This window comes from Amphiprion ocellaris, chromosome 23 (assembly GCF_022539595.1).
Source record: "Amphiprion ocellaris isolate individual 3 ecotype Okinawa chromosome 23, ASM2253959v1, whole genome shotgun sequence".
Lineage (NCBI taxonomy): Eukaryota > Metazoa > Chordata > Actinopteri > Pomacentridae > Amphiprion > Amphiprion ocellaris.
The window spans coordinates 19,702,148-19,713,170 of NC_072788.1; the positions used below are offsets into that span (position 1 = coordinate 19,702,148).

The following is an 11,023-nucleotide window of genomic DNA, read 5'->3' on the forward strand; positions in this document are numbered from 1 at the left end:
ACCTGCCAGGGCTAGTTGGTGTGACCTTTTGTCATAGTGTCACCCTGTTTGTGAAACAGTTGTGTTAGTTCTGCAGTTCATTGCCACATTTCTTACTTGCACAGTGCCGCCTTTGAGAATGGAGATCTTCATCATGTACACATACACATGTACAGCCTTCAAATAGGAGATCTTGGGCTTGTTGTAGCGATTTTCGTTGTCAGCATGGATCTCAAAGTATGGCTCAGTTGTTTTATTACAGGGTCCAGACATCAGATAGCTGCAGTTGCCCATGAAGTTGTACTTGCGTTTGTCAAAGGTGGTGTAGTGAGGATCACCAGATGCTATGCACGTGGATGTATCTAAGATGATAGCATATGAGAAAGTGCACATTTGCATTTACATTGTTACAAATATATGTCAGTGGTCTAAGCAGTTATTTAAGAAAACCCCTCACTAAGCCCCAGCCTCAGTCTTATATTACTGCTTAAATGTAACAGCACAAGTACAGAATAATCAATGAGTCATAGAGTGTTAAGTTTTTCAAGACATATTTTTGTATTTCATCACCGGAAACTATCATTTTACAATTTGAGGTTGCTCACTTGACAGCTTATATTCAGGAACATGCTTTTATACCTTATGACTAGCTGTTGGCTTAGTGATAATCCCTAAAGCACTGGATTGTCAGTCAGTAATTATATTGTTGTAATCAGTCCTAAACATTTTCGCCTTCAGAGATGAATAGACCATGCATTGTTCAAAATAATTCTTTTACAAGTTGCCAAACATTGTTACCTTTAGGATAACATCCTGAAACACCATTAGCCTCTCGACACTCTTCAGTGGGGTCACAGGAATTATCTACACATTCCAAAGTGTAGTTTCCTGCACAGCGGCACAGTTCTGTACAGCCATCTCCAAATACAACTTCGCCAGGCTGAAACAAATTGAACACGTCACAAAAGCTACATAGCACAACATAATCCTTCAGATCTTGTCATTTAATTTTTTTTGTTATGAAACAGAATAATAGGCATATGGGAATATTAGGACATAAGACCTCATAATAGTTATTGTGATCATCCAGACAGCCACATTTGTCCACTGGCACACAACGTCTTCCCTTGAATAGAAACCCTGGTTTGCAGAAGCAGCCGCTGATACAGGACCCAGAACAGTTGGTGGAGGGTTCCTGACAGGTGGGAATACAAGCTGGACCGCAGTCTATATACTCTGCATTAGGAGGACATGGATCTAAAGAGAGAAAATTAATTATCTTATCAAAAACTGGGGGCAATAAATATGCGAAAGAATTAAAGAAAGAGCAATCAGTTAATGAAGTGTATTAGGGAATGTTTGATTAAAAAATGTCATACTTGGTGGCTTCGTTGTTGGTTTGGGTGTTGTTGGTTTAGGTGTTGTTGGTCCATGAGTTGGTGGTTTGGGTGTAGTTGGTTTAGGTGTTGTTGGTCCATGAGTTGGTGGTTTGGGTGTAGTTGGTTTAGGTGTAGTTGGTCCAGGAGTTGGTGGTTTGGGTGTAGTTGGTTTGGGTGTTGTTGGTCCATGAGTTGGTGGTTTGGGTGTAGTTGGTTTGGGTGTTGTTGGTCCATGAGTTGGTGGTTTGGGTGTTGTTGGTTTAGGTGTAGTTGGTCCAGGAGTTGGTGGTTTGGGTGTAGTTGGTTTAGGTGTTGTTGGTCCAGGAGTTGGTGGTTTGGGTGTCGTTGGTTTAGGTGTTGTTGGTCCATGAGTTGGTGGTTTGGGTGTAGTTGGTTTGGGTGTTGTTGGTCCATGAGTTGGTGGTTTGGGTGTTGTTGGTTTAGGTGTAGTTGGTCCAGGAGTTGGTGGTTTGGGTGTTGTTGGTTTGGGTGTTGTTGGTCCAGGAGTTGGTGGTTTGGGTGTAGTTGGTTTAGGTGTTGTTGGTCCAGGAGTTGGTGGTTTGGGTGTTGTTGGTTTAGGTGTTGTTGGTCCAGGAGTTGGTGGTTTGGGTGTAGTTGGTTTAGGTGTTGTTGGTCCAGGAGTTGGTGGTTTGGGTGTAGTCGGTTTAGGTGTTGTTGGTCCAGGAGTTGGTGGTTTGGGTGTAGTTGGTTTAGGTGTAGTTGGTCCAGGAGTTGGTGGTTTGGGTGTGGTTGGTTTAGGTGTAGTTGGTCCAGGAGTTGGTGGTTTGGGTGTAGTTGGTTTAGGTGTAGTTGGTCCAGGAGTTGGTGGTTTGGGTGTGGTTGGTTTAGGTGTAGTTGGTCCAGGAGTTGGTGGTTTGGGTGTGGTTGGTTTAGGTGTAGTTGGTTTAGCAGTAGTTGGTTTGGGTGTAGTTGGTTTAGGTGTAGTTGGTCCAGGATTCGTTACTGGTGGCAGAGGAGTTGCTGGTTGACCTATAAATAAAAGGCAGATAATTTCTCAAACAAAACATTTGTTATTGATACAGATAGTGTATATTTTTGATGACGCAAGAATATCTAGAACTCCGTCTGGTCAGTTTCTCACCTTCGCAGGTCATGACACACACAGCATCCACAGCAATATCTGTCTCAGGAGTTTCTCCATAGGTACCCACAATCACAAACTGAAATGCACAAAAATTTGGCAAGCAAGTTAATGTAAGCCTGTATGCAGATGCATACGCATACAGAGACACAGAATGCTAGTTAGATATCTATTTACCCGGATAGCATCACTTCCTATGTAGCGGACCTCTGCAGGCTTCCATCCTTGACCTTGGTTTCCCCTGACACGAAAAAGGGCAGGTCCAAGGCTCCCAGCTTATAAACAGAAAAAGTACATTTAAGCTAAACAAACATTTTTGTGTTGTGTGTGTTTGCACTGGACAATAAGTTAGTCCTTACTTTCGGTCATGGTATGGACGCTGAGCTCCATGGTGGTGCTGGTACCATACAGGTAGTAGTGGAAGGTGAGTTCCAGACATCCAGAGGCAGGGTTTATTAGAGGACTTCTGATCTGAGCGCTGCCTCCAGGGATGACATCCAGAGAATCCATCAACATGTAGGCACCAACTACATATGGAAACATCAAAATACACAACTGCCATTTAAGAAACAAAACAATTCAAATTAATGAATTAAAGACTTGCCGATTCATTCTCATGCCACAGTAATATTCATACATTTAACAGAAAATCTCCAATAAAATTAACAATTTTTACTAAACTTGTTCTTCCCCTTCCCAATCCCTATCACTTTATTTCTGTTTCCTGTTAGATTTGACCGGTTGTCTATTGTCTATTTTTCAATAACTATCCAATACACTAATTAAGATTTCTGAATGTAAATACTAAAATGTAATGTAGATTGTGTATCGTTGGAGATTCAAAAAAACAGGTTAAGACTCAATAAAACAAATAATAGAGTTTTTTTTTTGTATACAATACAGAGGTGATGAAAAAATGCATACAAAATGACATGCCAGAGCATACTGAAAATGTTTTAGATAGGGGAAAAGTGCTTTTTTAATTATTATATATATATTGCCACTGAGACCTAAAAAAAGAGAAATTACTTACATCCTGGTTTGGAGAAGTCGTCATCAGGCCCAGTACCTTCAGTATCTGTTGCCCCAATCCATTGAGAAAAGCCAAACACTGCAGGATTGTCAGTGTGAGTCGCCCATCCACACAGTTCATCCAATGTGTCAAAATCACAGCCAGAAACACAAGCTGTGGACAAAATAGTTAGATGTCAGAGATGCAACAATAATTATCTATCTATGTGTGTGCATGTTCAGGCCAAATGGGTTCTGTAAAGCATCTTGAGACAATCTGAATTGTAATTGGCGCTATATAAATAAAATAAAATAGAATTGAATTGAACTGGATTGAACTGAATTGCATGCAGGTGTGAGAACTCACCTGGACATGCTCCTTCAGTAATAACAATGTTGTCCAGAGCTGAATCACAGGAAGAGGTAAAGCCTCTCTGAGCTTCAAACACAATCTGTAGACAGACAGGGAAAACATTATGCCCCTGCATGACAACATAAACATGCAATTTTCCTATTAGACAACCATAAGTGAATTTCCATGTGAGCATTTGGGTAGGCATGGCATCTTTGGCAATCAGCAAAAATTGAAATGGTTCAATTAATGTCAGGTTAATTTCATTTTACTTCAGATATCTACATTTAAATGTAGCCGAGTTTGTTCCTTCTCATAGCCTAATTGTGTAGGCACATTACATTACTATTTAAGTAATGTAATGTAAGTAACATTACTATTTTCTGGACAAGCAGAGGCAGCACAAGTCACTCAGTTATCCTTTGCACTTTAGCTTTGATTATGAGGGGTCTGAAAGGCAGGGTAGGCAGGGAGCTGAGGCATTTCTCAACCTATGTTTTCATCTTTACTTACACTTTTACAGATTGAATAATAAAAAGTGCCTTTGTGCGTTTCATTTTATCAGTGATACTTCCAGGGATGATTTGTTTGGACTCCAGAAGCCAAGTATTCCACTGGCATTTTGTGCTAATACGTAATTTTTTGAAGTTTGAATATTTTTCATGAGAAAGTAACCCCATGAAATTCAAATTTATGGCTGCTTCATCCAAATAATTCTTATTTTGAAAGTTGCTCTGACATTTTTGGAAATGGGGGGACCCATGTAAGGGCCCTGCTATGGAGATGACAGGCATGTCAGACAGATATCATCCCAATTATGTATACATGAATCAATGTAATTTCTAAAAATTAAGGCCTTGCCTACATTCACCATGTACCTTTTAAAAACACAAGAACACAGCTAAAGCTCTGTCAAGAGCATGCAAAAAACAACACATGGTGATATAACCCTAACCCCCAGCCATGTTGGCCAATACCTGCTCTGTTCGGCAAACAACTATGTCCAGTAAGGTTGAATCATATGTGCTGACTGATTCTAATGCATCATCAGCATCGTCTGATTCAGATATATTTGTTTTATGAATGCTATGCTGACAAGACAACACCAATATCAAAACAAATTTATCCCAGCCTTCCTATTAAGGAAAGAAATTTCTTTTGAGTGATGGAAGAAATTGTTTTAAAAAAGAAAAGAAACAAAAAGAAAACAACACTAACTCTGCTAGAAGAGTCCCAAAATATTATGAACTACTCAGAATAATGCATAAGCCTGTTTTGTGGTCATGGGACACAGTTTGAGTCGTAGTAGGTACAAAAGGACACTGCCTTCAAAATCCAAACTTATCAGTGCTGAACAGTTACTGCATGTATATACAAAACAGCAGCTCAAGTTTATTATTTAGGGTGTGACTGCTGGAAACTTTATGAACACGTGTTAAAGTGCAGAGCGTTATCATTACTCTGTCCTCTGGTTTGCCATAACCTCAGCATTCTCTTAATGCTAAGATTGTTTTACAGCTGTAATAAAAACAATGTTAGGTATAAGAAAAGATAAGTGTTGCAGTCAAATATACGAAATAAGTTTGTTTACACTGATAACAATCTGATGAATGTGTGTTTTCTGTAGCACATGGGCTGTTTGGTGTGTTTTCTCAAAACTTCTCACTTAAATGCCCAGTACTGTTGTTCCTACAAATGTTCACAGTTTATATATTTACATGAACTTGCTCATCGGCCTTTCTGCAAATGCATTAACAGATTAAATTTTTTTTTTTAATTTTGCACTGAGTCACAAGACAAGTCATCTCAGAGCACTTCACACAGATAAGTAGTATACTTAAAGTATGACCTTACAATTTGGTACAAAGTTTTGCAGTCGACCTACTAGAGCAGTTTCATGTGGCAATTGTAAAGTTTCACTCTGTAAAATGTCTTTTGCTCATCCAAAGCTTTTTTTTAACCTTAATATATTGTACTTTGTCTCCCAATTTTAACCTCCTAGTCTTATAAATAGTGTTTGATGTTGCATATTAGAATACGCTATATAAAAAAAAAACCATGATAATTGTATTGAATAGCTGTTTTCAATTTATCTATGTAAACTGTGACTGTTTCTACCAAGTAAACTATTAATGAATAACTAAATCTCCAAATGTCCTTTTAACTGTATTAAAATCAGAGTTTACCATTAAGGTATCTTTTACTGTTTAAAATAGGTGGTTTTATGAAAATGATTTTATGTGTACATTGCACAGCTTGAAGAGTTTTTTGCGACTGCAAAATCCACTGTAACTACTTTACTTAAAATCTAATGCAAAATTCCTATTTTTGACTATTTAAATCATGATGTTTGTATTCATTCGGTATGCGGAAATACTTTCGCGCATTTCATAAACTTATCAGCAAATACAATTTTATTGTATAATGAAGGAGCAGGGCTGCACAGTCATTTGTGTTTAGCACTGTTGCCTTGCAGCTAGAAGATCCCCGATTCTCATCCTGGTCCCTTTCAGCATCTTGCTGTGTGAGGTTTGCATGTTCTCCCTGTGCATGCGTTCCATCAACAGTCCAAAAACATGCTCAGGTAAACTGGTGATTCTAAATTGTGCATAGATGTGAATGTGAGTGTGATTGTTTGTCTCTATATGCAGCCCTGTGATAGACTGGTGACCTGTCCAGAGTGTTCACTGCCTTCATCCTAAGTCAGCTGGGATATACTCTAGCCTCTCCATGACCCTAATGAGGAATAAGTAGTGTATAGATACTGGATAGATAGATGGAGCAGTCATGGATGTTTCTAGTTTTTATGTGGTGCAGACCTAATTGTAGAAAATACATTTCAATGCAAAATCAGACAATTCAAATGGAGAAGTAGACATTTAAATGCTCTGAAACCCATTTTCTTCAGCTTTAGCCTTCATGTTTCATGTGACTGAGTGGGCGGGACTTTTTCATGGCCAGGCTGCCAAATGGTTTCCATAAACTGTTTAAACTGATGTAAAAAGGTTGCAAAATGCTAATTTTTCACTTGAACTTTTGTCTTAGCTATTAATCAATATTTTTGTTTATTATGACAAAAATTCCTCGATGATGGACTTTTTTTTTTGAATACTAGCTTAAGTTCCCGCTTCTAACTGTTACAGCAACATCTGCACTGATCTGGAAACACTCACATTGATGTTCTGACTGCTGGGTTTGGACACTGTGATGGATCCTTTCAGCCAGGATGGACTCTGAATGCCTTCCTCTCTCCAGACCTCCTGTTCACTGTTGGTTGTTTTTGCCAGAACCCTCAGGACATTTTCAGAGTCGATACCATACATGTAATATCGAAACTGGACACAGATTTCAGAGGCAGATGATGAGATAGCAGGGCTCAGCAAACGAGCTTTCTTTCCATTAGACACATTGTCACTCTCGTGGTAGATATAGAAACCCTCTGCAAATAGTGACACAGAAGAAAGTCTTATATTCAAGAGTCACAACTCAGCATTTCCATCCTAGAATTCTAAAAGGACCATAATCATTGTGTAGTTATTGTACAGAAGTTAAACTTAAAAAAAAAAAAGGTTTGCTTACTTCCATCAGGGTAGTCTCCAGGGGGGCCAGTGCCTTCTGTTGGGGTTGGGCCTTTATGTCGGGTCCAGTCACCGTCGTCTGAGATGTCCTGAGTGAACTTGCAGAATGGGTCACCGTCGTTGTTGAAGTCACAGGAGGTTATCACTACAGCTGGAGAAACACAAGGACATCACTGGCAAATAGATAAACACTGATAATTATTGTAGAGGTAAATGACATTATGATTATCATCATGTTGTTTTTCTGTGTTTGTCCTGTGATGGACTGACACCTTGTGTGGGGCGTAGTCTGCCCTTTGCCCCAAGTCAGCTGGGATCTGGCTCCAGGCCCTCTACAACCTCTGCAGGATAACTGACTGACTTGCTTATATACAGTTTGGTTAATGTGACTTACTGCTTTAGGTAAAATGGACACAAAATGAGATCAAACTAGCTGTAAATGTTAATGGCGGCTCACATGCTATCAATGCTGCCTCACAGCAAGAATGCTATTAGTTTAAATGTCAACCAGCTCTGGTAAAGGGAAGATGAAATCAACGTTTTCTCAGAAAAAAATCTGTTTCCTCATTAGAAATGCTTAAAATTCCATCCTACATATTCCTCCTCTGTCAGTCCAAAATTCTGGAATAAGCAAGAGATTTTTCATACATACGAAGAGTCTCTTACACAATTGAAAGTCTATTCTCAAATGCTTGTGTAGGTGACACATTCCCATGTCACAGTTGTGTTTGTTGTCTATAGGGCCAGGATTTTCTTCTGTTGAGATGCCATAAATCATCCTTCCTGCTGCACACCATAAACTCAGATTTTAGCTGCCCTCAGCACTTACAGCAGAAAGACTTTAACGAGACTGGGATTTTTATCGCAAACTCTGAACTCACCAGCCTGTATAATGAAGCTCAAACATTCAAGAGAAAATGAAGCCTTCTCTAAGTACCTAAAACACATGTTGAAGTATGGGATGATAATGGTATGTTTTCATTTTTTTCAACAAGAAAATCTTCCTTTAATGCTTTATCTTGGGTTGATGTTCATTTATGAGGATATTAAGTAGAAATCACAAATATATAACATATCTTCAACAACCTTGACTGGTTAGAAGACATCACAACCTGTATGCAACCTGTGAAGTGAAGCCCAGAGCAAATATATACAAAAAAAAACACTCAACAGTTCCTGAAAAACATTACTGTGATTGGATCGTAATAAATAATTTGGAGGAATAAATGAACTTGTTAATGAGCTACTCCGACTCTCTTCAGTCAGAGGGCACTGATGAGAAATTTTAGTGAGACAACTGACCTCAAATTGTACAAGTGAGAAGAACAAAAATAGAAATTTGCAAATGGTGGCAACATATACCCTCATTCCCAGTAAAGATCGCATTCCTCTTTTGCAAGCACTTGTGTTAAAATGTTTCCTGGTCCTGATGCAGGAGTCTTGAAATCAACCAGCCACAAACTCTGGTCACATGAACAAAATGTTATAAATAAAATAGGGAGATGTGACTGATCCTAAGCCTCTACTCTCTATCTGCAGTAGTATGTCAAGTTTAAGTATAACACAGTATGTCTGACCAGACTGTGTGTTACTACTTAAAAGTGAGTAATGACTATTTTTCTATATGTTTCTTACCATTTACTGTGTATCTTTGGACTGTTTTAACACATTTGGGTTGTGTGAAAAAGGTAATGTATGACAAGGAATTGTAGAGAGGGAAAGTCCACACCAATCCCAAGGACAGTGTGGTAGCTGCAGTGGATTGTTCACTGTGCTACTGTCTCAGCTCTGTGTGACCATGCAGATATCCCAAATATATATGTGTATTGCTATGTGTAAAAAAAAATACACACAAAAAAAAAACATACCATCTTCTCTCTGGATTTTCTGCAGGCTGTACAAGAGAAAAAGACAGAAGCAGATGCAGATTAAAGTCTGGTGAAAGCAGAAGTACAGAAATCTAAAAGGGTCAGGAGAGAAAGTATCAATATCAAAGTAATACAAAGAACAAATTAATGACTTCTAATATTTTAAAAACATACATCTATGCTACTGTTCAGGTGCATATCAGATTATTTATGTGAGTAAAATAAGAAGTGCAGATATATCTATGCCAAAAATGCAACCAGTCCAACCAAATTTGAAACTTGCAGAAACATGAAAAATGATTTAAATCCCTCTTGTATTATATTTTAGCAGGTTCAGTTCATCAAAACAAACAACACAGTCACCACCCATTCATGACCTTGAAAGAACCCTGAAGGGGCAATCATTTGTAAAATGGGATATTGTCCTGTTTGTGAAATGAAATTAAAGACAAAATATTATGCCAATTTTCCAACACTATATTTGTGTTGTGGGAGTCCATGAGACTAGCTTTGTATTATTAAAAAATCTCAATTTATCTCATACTGCCTGTTATGCAGCTCTGTTGTTGGCTGCTCTCCAGAAATGTCCAATTGCTGATGATTAGCCAACTTTCTGCCAAGGGGCAACGCCCAGTGCTTTTAAGCACCACTTTTTTCTTGGACTAGCTGCAAGCCCTATCTTTTTACTTTTGAATTTTGCTTTTGACAACAGCTAGCAATAATAGAATGTTTGATTTCATTTCACTTTAAGCTTATTTTTTAATGAGTTTCGTCTACCCTTGTTCAGAGAAACACAGAAAGTGCACTAGGAAAATACTGACCTTCACCAAATATTCTGCTAACTTAATGATGTAATAGTAGCCTTTACTGCGTGCTGTAAATGACTGTATAATAAACTGTATAAAGCAATCAGCTCATTGCATAAGTAGAAAAAAAAAGATCTTTTTTTGAAATCAGAGACATTTTGGCTCACAGAGATTAACTAGTCATGTTTGGTTAACTGGTCATGTTTAACATGAATAGCTGACATTATAAATTACACACATATTACACACATATTATCATATGTTGTTCTAAATTGTAAATTGCATGTAAACTGAAAAACAACCAACCATTAATTAAAAATATTAATAGTGTAGACTACATAACTAAAATAATATAATAATTTTCCAACAGCAACATTAGAATTTAAAGTATTATGTGGTTTCAAATAAAAGTAACCCAAAATTCCATAAAGTCTATGTAAACTCAATAATGCAAAAGATACCCGATGTACACTGATACCTTAGAACATTAGTGTTCTGTCTAAAAAAAATTTTTAAATTACCCGACTAATCAATCTAAAAAAAAGAAATATTTTTTTTTTTGACTTATAGTTACCAGTAGCATTAAAAACTGCAACATAATTTTAGATTACAGTGCAAGGGCAAACAAAGCATTTTGAATGATTACCAACTAAAATGATCAGTGCATTGACAAAAAAAAAAGATAAGGGTATTTTATGTTCTTTTGTATCATTAATTTTGACAATTTTAATTAATTTGATATTATAAATAAAGATGATTATCAATAACCAAATGAAATGGTCATTTTTGAACAGCGACCCACCTGTTCTCTGCATGTCCTATTCTGCAGCTACACATCCATAGCAGCACAATCAGCCATTTGATAGTATCCATGGCCAGCTGAATAGTTGAGAAAGAGGACAAAGCAGAAGACTTTATATAGCAGTTCGGCATGGGTCAGGGGGATGT

The 11,023-nt window shown here is 37.8% G+C and overlaps 1 protein-coding gene across 1 annotated transcript in view; it reads right to left on the reverse strand.

Annotated features, from left to right (window-relative positions):
• Positions 1 to 11,023, reverse strand: part of zanl (zonadhesin, like) — a 35,739-nt gene extending 24,716 nt beyond the window's left edge. The window contains exons 1-13 of the mRNA XM_055007759.1: positions 10,878 to 11,023; positions 9,270 to 9,295; positions 7,403 to 7,552; positions 6,997 to 7,262; positions 3,839 to 3,923; positions 3,494 to 3,646; positions 2,820 to 2,987; positions 2,638 to 2,735; positions 2,461 to 2,539; positions 1,359 to 2,348; positions 1,043 to 1,236; positions 778 to 919; positions 97 to 341 (exon numbers count right to left, since the gene is read on the reverse strand). Coding sequence (XP_054863734.1) covers positions 97 to 341; positions 778 to 919; positions 1,043 to 1,236; positions 1,359 to 2,348; positions 2,461 to 2,539; positions 2,638 to 2,735; positions 2,820 to 2,987; positions 3,494 to 3,646; positions 3,839 to 3,923; positions 6,997 to 7,262; positions 7,403 to 7,552; positions 9,270 to 9,295; positions 10,878 to 11,008 — 2,727 coding nt within the window. The 5' untranslated portion in view covers positions 11,009 to 11,023. The remainder of the gene's footprint in view (positions 1 to 96; positions 342 to 777; positions 920 to 1,042; positions 1,237 to 1,358; positions 2,349 to 2,460; positions 2,540 to 2,637; positions 2,736 to 2,819; positions 2,988 to 3,493; positions 3,647 to 3,838; positions 3,924 to 6,996; positions 7,263 to 7,402; positions 7,553 to 9,269; positions 9,296 to 10,877) is intronic.